Source organism: Salvelinus namaycush, chromosome 8, assembly GCF_016432855.1.
Source record: "Salvelinus namaycush isolate Seneca chromosome 8, SaNama_1.0, whole genome shotgun sequence".
Taxonomy (NCBI): domain Eukaryota; kingdom Metazoa; phylum Chordata; class Actinopteri; order Salmoniformes; family Salmonidae; genus Salvelinus; species Salvelinus namaycush.
In genome coordinates this window covers 58,114,716-58,135,954 of record NC_052314.1, presented here as the reverse complement: position 1 = coordinate 58,135,954, position 21,239 = coordinate 58,114,716, and the positions used below count along the sequence as shown (strand labels likewise).

At 40.1% G+C, this 21,239-nt stretch overlaps 2 protein-coding genes across 2 annotated transcripts; both read right to left on the bottom strand.

Moving 5' to 3' along the window:
* Positions 1–406: 406 nt before the first annotated feature.
* LOC120052986 (zinc finger protein 8-like) lies at positions 407–11,200 on the bottom strand. Its single transcript, XM_039000239.1, has 4 exons — positions 11,162–11,200; positions 3,081–3,192; positions 1,886–2,850; positions 407–1,785 (listed from the first exon to the last, which is right to left on the bottom strand). Exons 2-3 carry the CDS (start codon positions 3,181–3,183, stop codon positions 1,892–1,894), a joined length of 1,062 nt encoding a protein of 353 aa, XP_038856167.1. The 5' UTR covers positions 3,184–3,192; positions 11,162–11,200; the 3' UTR covers positions 407–1,785; positions 1,886–1,891.
* Positions 11,201–11,942: 742 nt separating this feature from the next.
* Positions 11,943–17,894, bottom strand: LOC120052955 (gastrula zinc finger protein 5-1-like). Its single transcript, XM_039000199.1, has 3 exons — positions 17,406–17,894; positions 16,909–17,039; positions 11,943–13,580 (listed from the first exon to the last, which is right to left on the bottom strand). Exons 1-3 carry the CDS (start codon positions 17,662–17,664, stop codon positions 12,393–12,395), a joined length of 1,578 nt encoding a protein of 525 aa, XP_038856127.1. The 5' UTR covers positions 17,665–17,894; the 3' UTR covers positions 11,943–12,392.
* Between the last annotated feature and the right edge of the window lie 3,345 nt (positions 17,895–21,239).

Sequence of the window (21,239 nt, the reverse complement as noted above, 5' to 3'; positions counted from 1 at the left end):
GTCTCCTTCGGCCCCACTTCACAGTAGAGGCATCAGACAAGGTTCTACAGACTGTTGACATCTAGTGGAAGCCATAGGAAGTGAAAACTCATCCATATCCCACTGTTTGTTCAATAGGGGCTGTGTTGAAAATCTACCAACCTCAGAATTCCCACTTCCTGTTTGGATTTTTTCTCAGGTCTTTGCCTGCCATATGAGTTCTGTTATACTCACAGACATCATTCAAACAGTTTTAGAAACTTCAGAGTGTTTTCTATCCAATACGAATAATAATATGCATATATTAGCAACTGGGACTGAGGAGCAGGCAGTTTACTATGGGCACCTCTGTGCACCTTTGTGCACCTCTGTGCAATTCAGGAAGTGATTCGAATTTGAAAAAACATTTAACCTTTTGACATAAATAACTTATCCATTTGAGTTTACTAAGAAGTATATAAAGGCTCTCACAGAATAGTACACATATCCCAGCTGCACTCGGGTAGGGAGACACTCCACATAAAAAACCCAAGAACAGACAAAATCTTCTCCTTCATGCCATTTACCACACGATTCATTCTTCAGTAGAGCAATGTCGACTTCTTCCAAGACTCCAAAAATGTCTCCTTTGACTGGTGGCACATCAACGCAAGATAGATTATATTCATCAATTCGGGTGAGACACGCCTTTTCTGATCAGCAGAAACACACTAAATGGAAACGGATTCACCAAGTCTGGCATACATTGTTTTTACAAAAACTGCAGTCCTACCAGACACAATGGGATATGATCAGAACTAGACATATTTTCCACAACAGTTTTTCTCTCCTTAGTCCACTCATCCTTTTCTCCACCAGCATTCTATTTCAGTTCCACATCCGCTTCCACCATGTCGCCTAGCCACACCCACTTCCGTTACACTGAAGAGAAAGTATCTTATTGGTTGGCGTCATAGCTCAAAGGGTGTGGTTAAATGAAAAAGTGACGTATGCTGTTCTTTGAAATGCGGTACTGCTTATTACGTTACACATCAAATCTCCTATGATCAGTATCTTTCAAGCAGAGAGCAGACTAGTTTAGAAAAAAGTGTGTAGGAATAAAGTGATGATATTATTTTCTATTCTATCTACATCACCTCAGTAAGGTAAAAATGAAACTGTCCTTATTCTAACCTAGTCTCTCTAAAAACAGGTACACAAGCCTATTTTAAATGACAAGTTAACAAAGGTTTAATGAATGTTATATGGTTAATTACCCTCTTAGCCCAAGACACTTCACATGATGACTATAATATAACAGCTAAAGAATAGTTCCCAGATATCCCTTCTCAAGCCACACTGCTACGATTTCTCCCCATTGTGGACACTCCTATGTCTAATAAGGCTACTCAGGAATGAGAAGCTCTTGTAACACAGCTTGCACTTGAAAGGCCTCCTTAGTGTGAACGCTCTGGTGCTGCTTCATATATTTAGTCTTAGCGAAGCGCTTCCCACACCTGGGGCAGGCGTATGGCTTGTCAGCATCCGTTCTCATGCTCGGCCTCCCGCGTTGTAACCCAATGACACCAGAGGAGGTAGAAGCAGGAGCAACCACCCTCAGGTGGTTAGTCTTTGAGCTCCCTCCTTGACCTCTACCCATTGTTTGGGTGTTGTTGGGATTGTGTGCTGTGTTACAGGTTAGGTAACTCTTGTGAACACCAATCCTGACCCTGTCTGTATTTGTGCGGTAACCATGAGGTAGCTGAGGAAGGCTAGACCCAGGTCCAGGCTTTCTATGAACCCAGTCAGCAGGCATTAGACGGGACCCTGAAGGAGAAGACAGACTTTATTTGTTTTTGTCTGTTTTTTAAAAAGTGAGATACTGTATGAAAAGCGCTAAATAAAATAATAATTCCTTAACACTCACTATACACTATACATTGTCCGTGTGCATTTTCTGCTGGTGTATCCTGAGATAACTCCTCTCCGAGAACACTCTTTCCCCAGTGCGTACAGGCCTTTCCCCCATGTGGACCTTCAGGTGTATCTTCAGATGGTGCTGGTGGGAGAACCTCTTCTCACACTGGGGGCAGCTGTAAGGCTTCTCCCCGGTGTGGACCCTCTGGTGCCTCTTCAGGTTGGACAACTGGGAGAAACTGGCCCGGCAAAGATGACAGCTGAATGGTTTCTCCCCTGTGTGCATCCTCTGGTGGATCTCCACCTGTTTGGGGAAACTGAAGGCTTTCCCACAGAATGAACACGGAAAGCGCTTCTCTTTGCCACCAGATCTGCTGATAGCGTTACTACTACTGTCATTTGTCAATGGGCTTGTGTAGCCATTTAGTGTTGAGGCACTGGCATTGTCTGAGGTCTGGTTTAACATTAGGAGACTGTGAGGAGGACAAATGCCAGGGAGAGTCTGTGTTGTCGCAGGGTCCATGTTCCAGTTGATAGATCCTATAGAAGGCGGGCTGAAGGCAGCACCTGTTAGGGGGTTAACCTGAGGTGCCATCAGTCTCTCTGAATCACAACTATAGTAGCAGGACGGAGCATCGCTAGCAGAGTCTGTGTCTGTTCTCTCCCGCTGCATACGGACACCTCCCCGTCCCTGCAGACCAAATCTACACCTTGCCCTGGTCTCAGCCAGTCTGTTGTCATGGAGACTAAGTTTGGTTGTTGTTTTGTGTTCGACTGTCTGTTTCTGGTTGTGGTTCAAGGTGTTGTTCCCCACTTCAGAGTTGAGGACGCTGTCCCATCCATTGATCTCCACTATGTCGCCTCTGGTCCTGGCCTGCTCAGTGATGATGTCCCCTGAGCCTTTGGGTGCACCAGTCTGGGTCTGGGATTCCAAGATGGCAGCCCAGTCTCCTCTGTTAGCCTCTAGCCAACCACCTGCAGGAAGAGGTTACAAAATAGACTTTACAAACATGGCAGAGAAAACTCTACATTTTGTCAATTACCTGGTGAGGTTCATACATTATAATGTGTGTTTTTGTATGTAAACATAAGTTGTATTGATTTCATTTTATGAATGAAGAAAAATATAAAATAATAGCCAGGTGCATCACTATTCCCATTGAAGATCTATTACTGTATGTAGGCTATGTGTATTTCTCCCTTACCTTGCTCCCCCATCTTTAGTCCACTCAGCAGGTCAATGCTCTCTGGTCCATCTTCTATAGTCTCCTCTTTGACCAGCAGCAGATCAGGCTTCCCATCCTCCATGTCTACCAACTGTAAGAGATACAGAGTGAGAGGATGTTGGATCAAGAAATCTGATATGAGCACCCTGCTATGAAGCATCTTCTGATTGGGCAATGAGGGATTGCTATGAGTACTATGCAAGCATGTTAGTTGATGTGATACTATGCAAACGTGTTAGTTGATTTGACTACCTAACACACTTTAATGTTTTGATACTTCAAAGGCATGATCCCTCACTTAAGACAAAATTAATAAAGACCAGGGGCCATATCAACAAAGTCTCAGAGTAGAAAATTGGTCATAAGTGCTGAGAATAGATACATTTTACTCTTATGGGTAAAAATAAAAGCAATGCTGGAAGCCTCTTTAGTCATCTAGTTGACCGATATTTAGGAAACCTCTTGAGCTGTCCTAAACAGTTAAGAGTTACCAGCAGGTGTCTTGATTATAGAAAAGGGCAGCAAGTCAGTGGTTCTGGTGCCATAGACAGGAAATTGCTTTAGAGTTGTTGAAATAATGTTTTGATATTTCTATATGATCAATCCAGAAATAATCTAGACCTACATGCAACAGTATTTCTTACGCTTTTGACAATGATTTCACAAGGTCTAAATCACATATGTCTATATACTAACAACCACTAGGCTAATAATCATAGTGTACAAAACATTATGAACACTTGCTCTTTCCATGACAGACTGACCAAGTGAAAGATATCACCGTTATTGATATCACTTGTTAAATTCACTTCAATCATTGTAGTTGAAGGGGAGGAGACAGGTAAAAAAAAATGATTAAGCCTTGAGACATGGATTGTGTATGTGTGCCATTCAGAGGGTGAATGGGCAAGACAAAATATTTAAGTGCCTTTGAAGGGGTATAATTTGATAAATACAGTTTCCTGTCTGTATCAAGAATGGTCCACCACCAAATGGACATTCAGCCGACTTGACACAACTGAGGGAAGCATTGGAGTCAACATGGGCCAGCATCCCTATGGAACACTTTTGATACCTTGTAGTCCAGGCCCTAACAAATTGAGACTGTTCTGAAGGCAAAACTCAATTTTAGGGAGTTGTTCTTAATGTTTTGCACAATCAGTGTATTTTTACATTTGATTATTTCATGAATCGACTTCATGTTATTTCAAGGGAATAACACATTGTTAAAAAAATGCCTAAATTGGGCATCCCTATAAATTGAGCAATTGAAAGCATCTAGGGGCTATGCTAACTTTTTCATTGTGTAAAGATTAAACCTTTCAACGTTTTATGCAACATCGGCAAGTAACTTGATGCCTACTGTGCCAAAGCGATTTAGAGGTGTTAAACCGGAGTGACGAGTGTGTTGATATAAAAGTAATATAAAAATGATGCTTTTAATAACCATTATACTGCATGAATCAGTAAAATTTGCCTTTCACATTATTCAAAATATCAATTGTTTAAAAAAAAGGTTATGCATGCCAACATATTAGGCAAGAACTAAGAGTAAGCAAAGTGATCGTGTCAGGTGAATATTATATCAAACGTTTTTCCCATTGTAACATTTGATGTACAGTCACATTCACCGAAGTTGTCTGAAGCGTGCTATAGAGTTCACAACTGGCGATCACCGTTGATTATTCCCCATCATTTGCAACATGTCAATCAATGAGCGTCATCACTATCTTTCCTTTGCGGTAACTCAAACTGTCGTGATTTCCACCTGAGAAACTTTTATGAGTTGATTTTACCCCTGGCTCAGAGTTTGTCTGAGCAGTGTCATCCTAAAACATACTCTGAGCTGGGAGCTTTTTATTGTCTGAAAACAGGTTGACAGAGGAATCCTAAGACCCTTTCTGAGACGCTTTGTGGATACGGGTCCAGAGTCTCCGAGTGGAAGTGCTAATCGAGGATCAGGGGCCGTAGTTATCAAGCGTCTCAGAATTACTCATAGGAATCGACTGTGACCTAATTTACACACTGCTCAGAATAGGACCTAAAAATGTAGTTGTTAAGCGTCTCTCCCCTACTCTCGGCGATGAGTAGGGGTTAATTTTATGAGTTGATCTCAGCACGTTTTTACGACATGAGAAGAGCCGTTAAGTGAAAGTGCGATGACGTTTTGTATTTTTGGGGGTAGAAAAAGGGCACACAGGATATTCCACATTTCCAAAAACAAGACTGATACAATTAAGCAACATTAATATCAAACCAATTGCAGGACTAGCAACATTGTTTGTTTTGTAGGCTATTAGATATCTTGTTTTTGTTATAGTCAAACGTAATCATCATAAAATATAATCATAATGGTGTCGGCTAATTGTAACATTGGCAATTAGTCCTATTTAGGTTAAATAATACGCCCAGGCACACCAGCGCATGAAATTTTGCCACTGTGGTGAGAGAAAGAGGCTCATCTAATTAGTTTGATAGAATATTATTAACATCTGTCTTACATTACCCTCTTTACATAGAACTACCAATCCCTTTTCAATTTTCTAGCCTTTTTAACCTCTAACACCTCCCAAACCCGGATCCGGGAGCACCCCCATCAGTAGAAAAGCTACTAGCATAGCCTAGCATAGCGTCACAAGTAAATACTAGCATCTAAATATCATTAAATCACAAGTCCAAGACACCAGATGAAAGATACACATCTTGTGAATCCAGACATCATTTCTGATTTTTAAAATGTTTTACAGGGAAGACACAATATGTAAATCTATTAGCTAACCACGTTAGCAAAAGACACCACTTTTTTTACTCCACCAGTTTTTTACTCCATCAGTAGCTATCACAAATTCGACCAAATAAAGATATAAATAGCCACTAACCAAGAAACAACTTCATCAGATGACAGTCTGATAACATATTTATTGTATAGCATATGTTTTGTTAGAAACATTTGCATATTTCAGGTATAAATCATAGTTTACCATTGCAGCCACCATCACAAATCTCACCAAAGCGACTAGAATAACTACAGAGAGCAACGTGTATTACCTAATTACTCATCATAAAACATTTCTTAAAAATACACAGCGTACAGCAATTGAAAGACACAGATCTTGTGAATCCAGACAATATTTCAGATTTTATAAGTGTTTTACAGCGAAAACACAATATAGCGTTATATTAGCTTACCACATGTGCAAACATCACCCCAGCATTGATTCAAGGCAAAAAGAGCGATAACGTATAAACCACCAAAATATATTAATTTTTTCACTAACCTTCTCAGAATTCTTCAGATGACAGTCCTGTAACATCATATTACACAATGCATATAGAGTTTGTTCGAAAATGTGCATATTTAGCGGCACAAATCGTGCTTATAGAATGGGAATAGTGTCCAAATACTCACGCAATCTGTCCGGCGCCATCTTGGAAAGGCACCTATTCTTATCGAAAACTATTCATAAACTTGACTAAAAAAATACAGGTTGGACAGCAATTGAAAGACAAATTAGTTCTTAATGCAATCGCTGAATTACATTTTTAAAATTAACGTTACTGCGCAATACAGGGTGCGATAAAGCAAGGCTACACTGCAAGTAATGGCGTCTTATGCATTTGACTTTTTTCAACAGAACAATGAATTATCAGCATAAATAGTTCTTACTTTTTGATGACCTCCCATCAGAATCTTGGGATAGGTGTCCTTTGTCCAAAAGAATCGTTGCTGGGTTGGAGAAAGTCATCTTCCACGTTGCAATTAGCAGTAAACAATGGCATGCGAGAGAGAGATACCAAACTTCCTACAACGTCAGAAAATGAAATACCCGAAAATCGCAATATACTGACATAAACTGATATAAATCGGTTTAAAATAACAAGATTATGTCTTTAAAGCCTATATCGAATAAAAACAGAGCCGGATATATCTAGGAGCTAAAACGGGAGCTTCTAAAACGACATGCCAAGGTTCTCACTGCGTCAGAGCGAAGAGTCAAAAGCGGGGACCCTTTGATTCCAATCAATTTATAGACTTTCGGATCTGCCTAGAGACTCCATTTCAAGGCCCTCTATTCGCTGACACCCAGGGGAAGGCGTATGCAGTGCATCTCAACCAATAGAAGACAGGCAGAGTTATACACAGGTCTGAGAACAGGTTGGAAAAATCTGCATTCTCAACTCCACATAGGGAAATTGCTCTAAGTCCAGTTCTGTTTCACGCACAGACATAATTCAAACGGTTTTAGAAACTAGAGAGTGTTTTCTATCCAATAGTAATAATAATATGCATATTGTACGAGCAAGAATTGAGTACGAGGCAGTTTAATTTGGGAACTCATTTTAACAAAGTCGAAATGGCGCCCCCATAGGCTCAAGAAGTTTTTTAAACGCATGTCATTATGCGGCATGCGATCATGGAAATAAAACTGGCGGGATGAGGAAAGTATTTTACTTGCAGAGCAAGTTGAAAATACAAAAGTATTATCAAGGGCCATATCTGAAACAAACACCACATTTCATTTTTCTAGAAGAACTCCAGACTAATGTGAACAACGCTGGTACACCATCCTATCAGAATGTAGGTTGGAGATTTCCATTTCCCTTCAGAAGTTGGCAAATACAGGTAGGCCTAAATTCAGTTGGTATGTTATGCACACTGTAAAGTAGACTATTTTGTTGTCTAATGGGTATTGTCTGCATTCAGGTGGCCCTCCACGTAAGCCCCTCAGTGCCATAGGGGAATGTGTTTAACTACACGAAGGGCTCAAATGTGACCATTAGCAAGACGCTGCGCTGTTGAGGGTCACCGATCAGCACAATAGGATTTAAGCTTACTGTTGAATTTCAAAACACTTTATTCACATTTATATTTTTAACAAATTGTTTGAGGAAAAACTTATGACACGCACTTAATGTGTAATGTGTTTGATGGATCGCAGGAAAAGAGCAGTGTAACGAGTGCGCTGAGAGTCGGGAAGCAAGTTCAGGGAGTGCGTGTTTTAACAAATAAAATAACCACAAACAACGCACCGACATGAAAACAGAGTCAATAACACCTGAGGAAAGAACCAAGGGAGGTGACAGATATAGGGAAGATAATCAAGGAGGTGATGGAGTCCTGGTGAGTGTCATGAGCCGCAGGTGCGCGAGACGATGGTGACAGGTGTGCGGGATAATCAGCAGCCTGATGACCTAGAGGCCGGAGAGGGAGTATGTGTGACAAGCAGGAATAGGCCTTTTGTAGGCTAGTCCAAGCTATGGCTTGTAATGGTGCGACTGCTGTCGCCACCCAAAGATGATCCAATTTGAATAAACGCTTGCGCATTGATGTGAATCTCATTTAGCTATTTGCGGTTTATGGATTGTGGTTGTTGTGGATGGCTGTTCACAGATCTAAATGTGTATTTGAACCCAATAATGGTTGAATTCAAGACGTTTAAGCTGCCTATCAATCATTGTTTTTGAAACCAGTAGACAGCCAGTGAAAAAATGCGCTCTTGCAACAGCTGCATAGTGTGGATCCCAGCCTATTGAATACAATTGGGGTTTATATTGCTCAATCTAATTCATGCTGATAAAATAAATAAATCCATAGACCTAATGGACATATGCTCAAACTCGCACACTTTTGATAGACTTAAAGGGGCAATCTGTAGTTGCTACATCCATTTTTGAACTTTCAATGGATTTATATATATATATCCATTGATTCTTAAAGAATATAACTTATAAATGCCTCATGAGCTTAGTTCAACTGTCACACTCCATGAAAACCCCAAATAAAAGATTGTTTTTCTCCAATGTTTGTAAACATTGTAAATGTAAACAAACACTGTATAGCCTCATAACATGGTTAAAACAATTTTGATATCATTGATGGTCAGTCCTTGCATCCATAGCTCTGTATATTAATCTGACAGCGGTTACATTTCTCCAGGCCCATCCCGCAGCTTTTTACCAAAACAGAGGCGGGGCAACCATTTTGTTATTGTTCTGTGGATTTGCCCTTCAAACAGCTGCATATTATCAAGGAATCAGTGTCACCAACAAAAATGTAAACAATAGGCCAATAGCAAATGCAGCATAAGGCATTCATTTTTCACATGTAAATAGCACTTTTCAGTAGCGCTCAAAGCATGCCATTCCATGAGGACAGCTTTTAATTTTTCTACTTGAATCAATGAGCCCAATCAGTCCTCCATGACAACAAAATCATATTACATAGTAGGGCTGGCTAATAAGTCCTTATTTTTTGGGGTTATGCTCAGGTAAAACAATTTGGCAAATCTATACTTCCATATTTCCAAATCCTATTCTTGAAGATTAAGGGGTATAACATTTATTGGATTGACTGGAATTCTGATAGACTTTGGTTTTTAATGTAAAGATATAATTTAGTCGTATTATATGTAGTAGAAAGCGGTTGGTTAGAAGAACCCTACATAACCGATCCCTAAAGTAAAATTTAACATCCATATATGGCCAGATATGTAAACTTTAACATTGATTTATCCTGCAATAGATGTGGTTCAATTGCTAACATACATTGTTGTCTTCTTCTATTAACTCTTAAGGGGAAAGTAATCTAAAAGTAACTGTGTAATCAGATTACGTTACTGAGTTTGGGTAATCCAAATAATTACGTTACTGATTACGATTTTGGACAGGTAACTAGTAACTGTAACGGATTACATTTAGAAAGTAACCTACCCAACCCTGCATATCTGTATAATGCTCTCCCATTCCAATAGCTGTAGCTAGATATTGGGTTCTACGAGACCATTCTCCTGCGCTGACAAAGCGCCAAAACGAAGTGTGGAGATTGTTATGCGAGCCTACCTAAAGTGAAGGTTGGTAAAGTGCTGGTTGAAAAGCGTTCCCTGTCCACCTATGGCACTGGGGCTTGCATCATCATCGCCATAGTCACTGTTGTCATCGTCAGTTTCAGATTGTTCATCGTCGGGAGGTAGACGGATGAGCCGTAGTTTGCAGATGTCGTTCAATATTGAAGAAGCCATTATTATGCGGCAGACCATCCTTGCTTGGGCTGTGACGCACCTCTCCATGGAGAACATGAAATCTCCTCTTCCACTGGCCTATTCCCCTACCAGGCTCCTTGTGATCCCTCAGATAAAACAATATTTACATGTCATTTTATATGGATTAATATTTTAATTACACTGAGATAAAGCCCACTGTATTCTGTAGCCCAGTAAATCAAATGTTTGGCCTATTGCCTCACCCTGTTATAATTGAGCTGAGCCCTGAGGAGAGGTCCTAGAAAAGTGGTTTAGCAGCCACCTTATCTGGGGGTACCCCTTGTCACCAAGAAAGTGACATCCAAGGGAACAACATTGCGCTCAAACAGCATGTTGAGGCCACTCTCACTGAGCACTCTGGAGTCATGTAGACCCAGGCCAGTTGGCTACAACATCAAGAATCTTATAGTCTGCATTAAAAAAAACACTTTGGTGTTAATACTGTGGTACCGCTTTCGATTGATGAATGTGTCCTCATCCATGGAGGGCAATGGTTTTGATGTGGGCAAAATCAATGATGCCAACAACTCCCGGAAAACCAGCGAATTGGATGAAGGCAGCTTGTTTTTTTAAATAATCTGGCGTAGAGTGGTGGGAAAATCAATGAACCTTTGATTTGAGGTGCTTTAAGTGCCATCTGGGTTTGACGGTCTGTGATGGACTCAAATCATCACTGTTACACTGTTGCCAAGAAGGGTAAAGTGGCAACTTCTGGCAACTCCTAACCGGTTAAGACACCTCTTGAGCTCTCTTAAATACACCCTGAGATATGAGTACTTTTATGTCATAGGAATGTTGATAACATGCTCTTACTCCTATGCGTAAAAGTAGGACCAAATTTGCGTCACTGAGAATTTTCGGGCATTTAGATAACTACGGGCCCTGGTCCCCACCTGTCTACAGTGTTATTATGATCTAAAAGGCTAAACTGATCCTAGATTAGCACTCATACTCTGAGAGGCTTTGTGGATACAGGCTCTGAACTAATACCATTCAGACAGTAGTTCACAGTGGGCTCACCTCAGTGAGACTGTGTGTGGTCCTGTGCTGCTCAGCTGGTTCCTCTGTGGGTTCAGGAGGAGGTGTAGTCTGGTTGTCCTCCATGACCATGTTCCCCTCAGGGTTCCCCAGACCCTCCTCACACCCCTCCTCCTTCACCAGCAGCACCTCTGGACCCTCCTCCTCCTGGAAGTGACAGGTGATACAGATTACACGGACATACTCTCCCTCAGGTACGTACACACACACAGTCGCACACACGTATAATAAACACACTTTCAACATGTTGGGGCCATACTTACGAACATTAGAAACGGTTTAAGTTCAAGGTTAAGTTTAAGCAACAGCCAATTAAAATCGTTGACGTAGTGGCACGTGAGCAAAGGCTACATGTTAGCTGTTCCCATTACATAAGCTTGCAGATTTAGCCCTATGATAACCTACTAACCTCATTAGGTGGTCGCTTAAACTTAACCTTTAACTTTTTCTAATTTTGGCAAGTATGGCCCGGAGAGTTACCCATCCCCACTACGTTTGAGTCCTATACTGTAGTTACATAATTACTTCATTGTTGTTAAACCCATCATGGTGGACATAAATAGGATAATGTGGGTAAAAAAATAAGTCAGCTATGATAAGTTAAGTCATCATCAGTAGGTGTTTGTTAGTGTAATAGACTACATGGTGTTTGTTAGTGTAATAGACTACAGGGTATTTGTTAGTGTGTGGGTATTTGTAGGTATATTTAGTAAGTGTATATTGGTTATAAAGCACTGTTGGGTGTATGCAGAATAGGGTGAGATCAGATGTGATGTATACTAAAGAGAGTCTCAATGAAAGTCTTAGAATGAAAAGTCCCATTTTGTGTTTACTAAATATAAACAAGGTTTAAATACACCATATGAAAACCACACGTCTCAACAAAAGATCTGCACGAAGTTGATAAACTGCATACATTTTTCTAATTAATTACTTTTTTTTTTTTTAAGTAGTAGAATGGAAGTAATGAAATAGGCATTTGTGAACATCATATAGCCTACACAATACAAACACAATATGTTAGACTTTTTAGGCTTATATATCACACAATGTCTGGATGCAATATTCTACCCAGGAATATTCAACACTGAAATCTGTTACTCTCATTCTTCCAAATATATCAGTGGATATTTTCTGCGGACAACACTGACAATACATCTTTGTCTTTAATGCAGGGTTTGATCTAAACTTAAACTATACATTGGAATGGTTTTTATTTTGTGGAATGGTTTTTCTGCTGGTGTATCCTGAGGATGCTCCTCTCTGAGAACCTCTTCCCGCAGTGCGTACAGGCGAACAGCTTTTCTCCTGTGTGGACCTTCAGGTGCCTCTTCAGGCTGCTAGCCTGGGTGAAGCGGATGTGACACTGCGGGCAGATGTAAGGTTTCTCCCCTGTGTGAACCCTGTGGTGCCTCTTCAGGTCACCAGCCTGTGTGAAGCGCATGGGACACTGAGTACAGCTGTAGGGCTTCTCCCCTGTGTGGACCCTCTGGTGGATCTCCACTGTCTGAGGGCAGCTGAAGCCTTTCTTACAGAACATGCAGAGGAACCGTTTCTCTTTACTATTGCCTGATGTGGCTCCCCCTCCCTGAGCCTGGGCTCTAGCCATGTCGTTTGAGTTCAATACCTGATCGAAAAGGATGCGGCTGTGTGAATCGTAATGCCCCATCGACGTGGACACTGGGTTGTGATCCCTGAGCGCGGGTAAAGGGGAGTGGGTCGTGACATTTGGATTTGTCTCTAAGCTTTCCCTGTAATCTATGAAACCTCTGCCCTGTGAGTTTTTGTCTCCTAGGTGACTATCTGCATTCCATGTGGGAGGAGTGTCACCCTCCACTTTCACAGTCACTTCATCTACGACCAGACCCTCCCCTTGTTTATCTAGGCACCCTTCAGAGTGTACACTACTACTGTACCGGTTCCAGTCCCCTGTAGACAGATCAGTGTGTGTCTCTAAACCCAAGGGCATGTTGCCAGGGTCCATCTCTGTAGTGTAAGAACAAGACGGATCATTACCAGTCTCTAACACGTCACCTGAGTCCGGATGGGAATGAACCGTCCTCATGCTCGAGTTACCGTAAAGTAAATACTCTGAGTCGGGAGCAGGACAGCCCAGCGGCCCCAGTCTCTCTGGGTCTGATCTGTGGTCAGATCCTGTGTGTAAGAGCCTTTGTGTTACAGTTAAAGTCTCTGTGTTGGTCTTTGACTTGAAGACGGCGTTCGGCGTTCCACTGACCTCCGTGATGCTGCATCGGGCCCTGGGCTGGGGCACGGCGGTGGCAAGGTCCTCAGTGGCTACAGGGGGCGTCACTCCAGCCGCTGCTACAGTCTGGATGTCTCTGCTGTGTTGTGGCTCGTCCTCTCGTTCAGACCTCTCATGCTTGACCCCAGGACCTGCAGACTGATACAAGAAGAGAGGAGGTTATTATTCATGAGTAGAATCGGTAGGGATGTAACTATTCAACCAAAACACATCGGTCCCAATTAAAATGTTTCAAATACAACTGCATTGGTCCGCACCCATTGGTCGGTCAACGCGTCGGTCAGAAAGTCCATTCAAACATTACAAAACGCTGATTCACTAACATGTTACTTTCTTTCTACCTTACCATACCTCATCTTTTGTCACAACCGATGCGTCCTCTCTTCAGTGTCGAACTAAGAATGTACCCGTGTTGACAGTCATTGGTCTACAAGTCAGCTTGCATGCCGAACAACCCCAGGAAATATCAGTAGCATAGTTAAGCTGCTGAACGGGGGCTTACAACAGATCTGAGTTTCGATTGTTCAGGTTCACCATCAGCAATAGTTTTGGTAGTTTTGCTTCAAACAATCAGTGTATATTGTCATTTTTAGATATACTGGGTAAAGTTAATCATTTCAGAATGATGACAGCAATCTGGCATTTGTTTTTGAGATGGGGTGGTGAAATCCAAAGTTGTGCTATAAATGAATTGGCTATGTCATAGCTAATTTGTAAACGATCAATATTGATACATTACGAGCTCAAACACAATCTGCAAACATGACAAGTTAATTAGTGGGTGATGGTGATTTCAGATCCAAAGTGGGGAGACAAAAACATAGGCTACATTGACCCCCCTAATCTGATAGTGGTAAATACCTAGTATCCCTTATGGCTCAGATCAGGTGCCTAGTACATAGATAATAGACATACATCCTTTACATATGAAATGTGAACATACAGAATAATACGAAATGCTCAAACGAGGTTGGCTACAGTGAGATTCTGGACACTGACTGTAGGTCTATAACCTCTCACATAGTCTTAATATTAACTCCTGCAGAATTAAGCATTTCTTGCATCAAAATTAGAGAAATATGATTTCTTTCTTTCAGCATCTTGAGAGAATGCGAATGCGCAGTTAGGGACCGTCAGTAGAGGTGCCATCTTTATCAGCATCATAAAAGCTGATAGTATTTCAACCACGTAAAATATGCATCCAAGCCAAACTGAAATCTTATCAGAAACATGTTGGATCGTTTTCACAAATTTCTATTTCCTTACAAACTGTCATTTGGAAATTATGCACAAAATCTTTCCTATTTTTTTTTTAAATTTTATATATTGCACTTTCTACCAGGTCCCTATTCGTCTTTGCCCAACGAAAGCAGCAGAGATGACAGAAAGCTTTACCGCATTCTATTATTTATTGACATTATGCTGGTGAGCAAGGGTTTATTTAGTCTTCTAGGGTAGCATACGATGACAGAAGAGAAGCTGCATGTATCTAATTATAGACAAGTTGAAAAACAAAATAGCCTACCAAAATGTCAAATTATAAGCAGAAACATTTATAATGAGGCAAAAAAGATTCCTGCACCCCCTGTCCAAAAATCTTCCCCCATCTTTGACTGTAGCCTACAGCGCATTTTCTATATTACCGGGTTAGGGTCGGGTGCGGGCCTCAGATTTTAACTTTATCACATATAGTTGGGCGGTTGCTGATGGGTTATTAGCAATTGCGGGTGGGTGAACAAACAGCTGACCCGCGCACCACTAACACACACACACCATAGACATACATAATAGACACACACACAGTCAGCTCCAGCTCAGAGAGGCCCAGTTCATGAGCTCCATCAGCAGCAGATTTTAATTTAGAATGGAAAATGAATGTGTTAATGCAACAAATGTTTGCGCATCGAACTGAATCACATCGAATCGTTCTCTAATCAAACCGATTCGCACCGATTTATTTTTAAACTACAACTAGGGCCGGGACCATACCAGAATTGCGATACTCTTTAGTATCATGGCAAGGAAACATAACATGAAGCGGATTTAACTTCTTTAGGGAGTCAGACCTAATGTTGGAAACAAACCTCATTATGTTGTCATCCAGAGTCACATGTATTGATTTGCCAAGTTATAGCATATAAAATGTTATATACAACAGGTTTTTAAAGGGCCAAAAAGTTTTGCCTGCTTCGTGTTTTCATTTTTGCCATGGATTTTTTTTCGTCCCAGCTCTAACTAAAACATATCGTTCCTGTATCGTATCGGAGCCTGTGTATCTACAGTGCCTTTGAAAAATTATTTGACCCCTTTCTGATACTCTATTTTTGCATATTTTTGATAGTGAATGTTATCAGATCTTCAACCAAAAGCTAATATTAGATAAAGGGAACCTGAGTTAAATATATATATATATATATATATATTTAACTTATTTTATTTATTTAAAAAAGTTATGCAACACCCAATCCCCCTGTGTGAAAGTTATTGCCCCCTTACACTCAATAACTTGTTGTGCCACCTTCAGCTGCAATAACTGCAAACAAATGCTTCCTGTAGTTGTTGATCAGTCTCTCACATCGCTGTGGAGGAATTTTGGCCCATTCTTGCATGCTTTAACTCAGCGACATTTGTGGGTTTTCAAGCATGAACTGCTCGTTTCAAGTCCTGCCACCACATCTTAATTGGGATTAGGTCTGGACTTTGACTAGGCCATTACAAAACTTCAAATGTGTTGCTTTTTAACCATTTTCATGTAGACTTGATTGTGTGTTTTGAATCATTGTTTTGCTGCATGACCCAGCTGCACTTCAGCTTCAGCTCACAGACGGATGGCCTGACATTCTCCTGTAGAATTCTCTGATACAGAGCAGAATTCATGGTTCCTTCTATTAAAGGCAAGTCGTCCAGGTCCTGAGGCAGCAAAGCATCCCCACACCACCTCACAAGGCTTTCTCTCTCTCCAAGTTGAGACCTTGAAACTGAGATACCTCGGTTGTTCCCATAGCAATATTCTGGGCGTATTGCCAAGTTGAGGAACAGTGATAGTGAGGATTCCTCCATACACGATCAGCCAGTCATCTGCATGAACCTTTCCAATTAGTTATTAGAAAGTAGCCTTGATTCGATACTTTGTAGCATTGATTTGATACATAAACATAACACTTCCCCCACAGTATAATGACCTGTCCCCAAATTAATATAGTTGGTTCACTTTGATATTTCAAACTGCGTCTGGTGTGGATGGACAAAATCAACATGCGCGCGAAGGCGCACACGTGTGGCCGGTGTAGTCAGCATGTAAGAATTGCATAACAATGTCATAGGGAAGTTTCACAAACTCCGCATTGGCAGATAAATAAGGATGTACATGCAAGTGAATAGCTGAGGGGAGCCTTTCTGAAATAAACAGGACACATTTGATTTAAAAAGTAATTCATTATTTTTTATGCAACACTATTACACTAACCTCTATCATGATAACGTGCTGGGTTGAGATTCCACTCCCCTCATCAACAGTGATTGGTTGGCCATCTCTCCATGTATTGTGTCCCGCTGGTTTAACAAAGCTCCTGTGGCCTCCAGTGAGATGTCCTTCACCTGAGAGAGTGATTGGAGGAAAATAAGTGGTTAGGTTAGTGGTATATTGTACACTATTGATGCTGTCTACAATTGGCAAGGATGTAAGGTAACACTTCTTATAACTTCTTGATATACTATTTATTATGTTCCATGCATCACATTGTTTTCAATGAGTACATAACAGGAAATGTAGTAAATTAAGAATCTGGTTAGGATATGATATTGTGTCTTTGCGCAAAATATCTAGGGAATTATTACATACTATCCAACACCCAATTCTGGTTAACCATATAAAGTAACAAATCTAAAGTCACACATGCGCAGAGCGGAACCGGGCGACAGGCCTCGCAACTTCGGCATTCTGCAAAATGCCTCTTCCCATACCTCTTCCCATTCCTCTGTATCGGTCGAGGATCTTGACACTTCTGGGACGACTTGCGAGGATGCGCTCCCGTGACCCCTTTAGTTCCAGTACCTGTAGTTTCCTCCGCAATGCCCTGTTTTCTTTCTGGCTTTGAGTTATTTCCAAACGAAACACTGCATAGTCGTCGTCTACGAGTTTACAGATCTCCGCCACAGCTGCATTTGCTAGCACCTCCATGATGGAGGCTATTTGAGTGTGAAAAACCATACAGTTAGCCATTGTTAGCTACAATGGCTAACAATGGCAAAATAAAGCTAGCTAGCGTTACCTAGATAACATATATCAAGCAAGTCCTGTCTCAAACGCGAATTAAACACTCCATGGGGTATGTATATATTGTTATACAGTTAAATTATTCATAGTTTGAGTTCCAGGGTGTTAATAAACGTCTAAAGTAAAACTCTTAACGATGAAATTGTTATTGGTAACTGTTTACACCAGCACCTTGTCACAACACAAAAAAGTACTTCCGGTTCACAGGTTTTCGGAATTTTTTCAAAATAAAATTTCCCCATGTAATAGAAAGTATCAATAACCTATATTTATTCATGATATGTGAAACGTAATTGTCTAAATATTAACAATGATTAATATTTGTTCATAAAAGTGATATTTTAATTTATTTTGGGGTTTTAAACATGTTCAAAGGTCAAATAAGTCCCCCCAATGCAATACAATATACATTAAATACATATTGGCTTTTAGAGAGAGCTATTCTAGGTGCTGAAGTAAAAGTGGGGTTGGGATTACTCACCAGGGTCTGTAGAAGCTATATGGTGTTATTTCATGTGGGACTGAGGTCTATACTGTGTCCAGCAACACTTTCTACTCCACCCGCACAATTGGTCGCAATGCAATACACTACAGGCCTTCAATTACATATTGGCTTAGAGACAACTTCTAGGTGTCGAAGTAAAAGTGGGGTTTGGATTACTCACTAAAGTCTGTAGAGTCTATATATATATATGGTGTTATTTCATGGAGGGCTGAGGTCTATATGCCAGCAACACTGTCTACTCCACCCACTCCATTGGTCCCAATGCAATACACTATAGGCCTATAATGCGTCCAAAATGTTTTAATTAAGTCATTTTGCAGTGTAACTGCAGTTCAACCGCAGCACACTGCAATTACTGGGTTCAAAACTGCAGTTACAAAATATACATTGCAGTTTCGTAAGGGAATTAATACTTGGGATGAAAATGATGGAAAATGTGCACAATTATGAATATTTTATACTAGTTATCATACAAAGAATAATTAAAAGTATTTCTATGAAATATGTGATTTGTTATTTTTTCAAGTCGAAATGGTCAACAATGTTTTTGTGTGTGTACTCCTATCATTTATTGCAGAATTTTCTGTACATTGTGTCGCAGTAAAAGTGGGTCCATTCTACTCAGGAGCACTTCTTGTTTTCAAATCCACGGAGTTTACACCCGTGGAGTGTTTCTGCTCATTTTACGGCATTTATAGTGGCCAATCAGCTTAAATCCAATCGTTTTTTCATATATGGACATACATATTGCACCGGTTGTGTACGGTTTAATATGTTTGTTCAAAATGAAAAAAACTATTGGATTTAAGCTGATTGGCCACATTGTTTCAAATGACAAGTTAACAAAAGGTTAATGAGGGTTTTGGGGTGAATTACTCTCCTAAACAGAAAGGTCGTTCCATTTAATTTTAATCACTTTTTTCACCAGTTTCATTTGATATGAATGAAACTTTTTATACATATTGCCCATGGTAGAAGTGGTCAGAAAGTGGCTTTTTGGACCTGAATGCCAAAACGTTCACGAGATAGAGATGCCCCATTTTGCATACCCCACTATACCATGAGACATCCATATCTTCATCACTGTAAAAAAAAATTAGTTTGATATCATTTAAAAGTTTAAAAACAGGGTTGTCAAACTATTTTATAATTTCTTGAAATGAATGTTTTTTTAATAAAAAATCTAAGGTACTATATCTAAAAATGCTTAAAGTCAGATTTGTTTTATTTATTTTCACACGTTGTAGTTTAGACCCTAATTTACATCATGAGGTGTGTGTATGTATGTATGTGCCCGCCCTCAGTTGAGACACAGCATACTCTTGAATACAGGGGGGGGGGGGGGGGGTGTCATATCAATCATAGAAATACAATTCATAGAATGGGCCTATCCCTTTAGACCACTGCAATTTAGCTGGTACACCATTTGATATTGAAATGTATATTTTAACTTCCAATTACTACTTACAAAGATGGTCAAAAGCTGCAACATATGCAAACAAATAATTGTTTTGTTTTTAGATAATTGACATTAAAAGTTTAAAAAATAAAATTATCAAATAGTTTGACAACCATGTTTGCAACCTTTTAAAATGCTATCAAATTCAACCGTTTATCTTTCCCAGTGATGAAGACATGGATGTCTCATGGTATGATGGGGTATGCCAAATGGCTCAACTTTGAGCACCTCCCTCTCCTGGATTTTTTGGAACATAGGTCCAAAATGTTACTTTCTGACCACTTCTACCTTACCGCAAATATGTATGAAAAGTTTTGTTTGAATCAAAAGGGGTGTGGTCAAAAAGTGATTGAAATCAAATGGCATGACCCAGAATTAAACAGGTTGTACACTGACCCAGTTTGTAAAGACTGGAATATCAACTACAGGTTCAATTTAGTTCAGGTTTAATATTTCACCTCAGTCATCCCCTGAAGGTAACTTATAGGCCATTTACTGCAAACAGCTTGAAGTCAAGGACTGTAGACTAAACACAGTGGTGACATACATCAGTATAAATACAGCCAAAGTCAATTATTGAGTTGCAATGTTTGCTACAGCAATGGGAGATTCATAACAATAATACACATAACAGATATGGGAGTTGATAGAGGGGAGGATGACAAAATATCTGATTAAGGCGAACCCCCAACTACAGTGCATTCGCAAAGTATTCATACCCCTTGACGTATGCCACATTTTGTTGTTACAGACTGAATTGAAATGTATTAAATCATTTTTTCCCTAACCCATCTACACCTAATAGCCAATAATGACAAAGTGAAAGCATGTTTTTAGAAGATGTATTGATAATGAAATACAGAGTCAATACATGTCAGAATCACCTTTGGCAGTGATTACAGCTGCATCTTTCTGTTTGTCACAAAGAGTTTATTTTGCCCATTATTCATTTCAACATTCTTCAAGCTCTGTAAAATTGGTTGTTGATCATTGCTAGACAGCCATTTTTAATTCTTGCCATAGATTTTCAAGCAGATTTAAGTCAAAACTGTAACTCGGCCACTCAGGAACATTCAATGTCTTCTTGTTAAGCAACTCCAGTGTACATTTGGCCTTGTGTTTTAGGTTATTGTCTTGCTGAAAGGTGAATTCCTCTCCCGGTGTCTGGTGGAAAGCAGACTGAACCAGGTTTTCCTCTAGGATTTTGACTGCGCTTAGCTACATTCCGTTTATTTTTTATTCTGAAAATTTCCCCAGTCCTTAACGATTACACATAACATCATGCAGCCACCACTATGCTTGAAAATATGGAGAGTGGTACTCTGATGTGTTTGGGGCAAATCCAATACAACAACACTTTGTATTCAGGGCAAAAAGTGAATTTCTTTACCACATTTTTTTTACAGTATTACTCTAGTGCCTTGTTACAAACAGGATGCATGTTCTAGATTTTTTTAAATTCTGTACAGGCTTCCTTCTTTTCACTCTGTAAATTAAGTCAGTTTTGTGGAGTAACTACAATGTTGCTGTTGCTGTTCCATCCTCAGATTTCTCCTA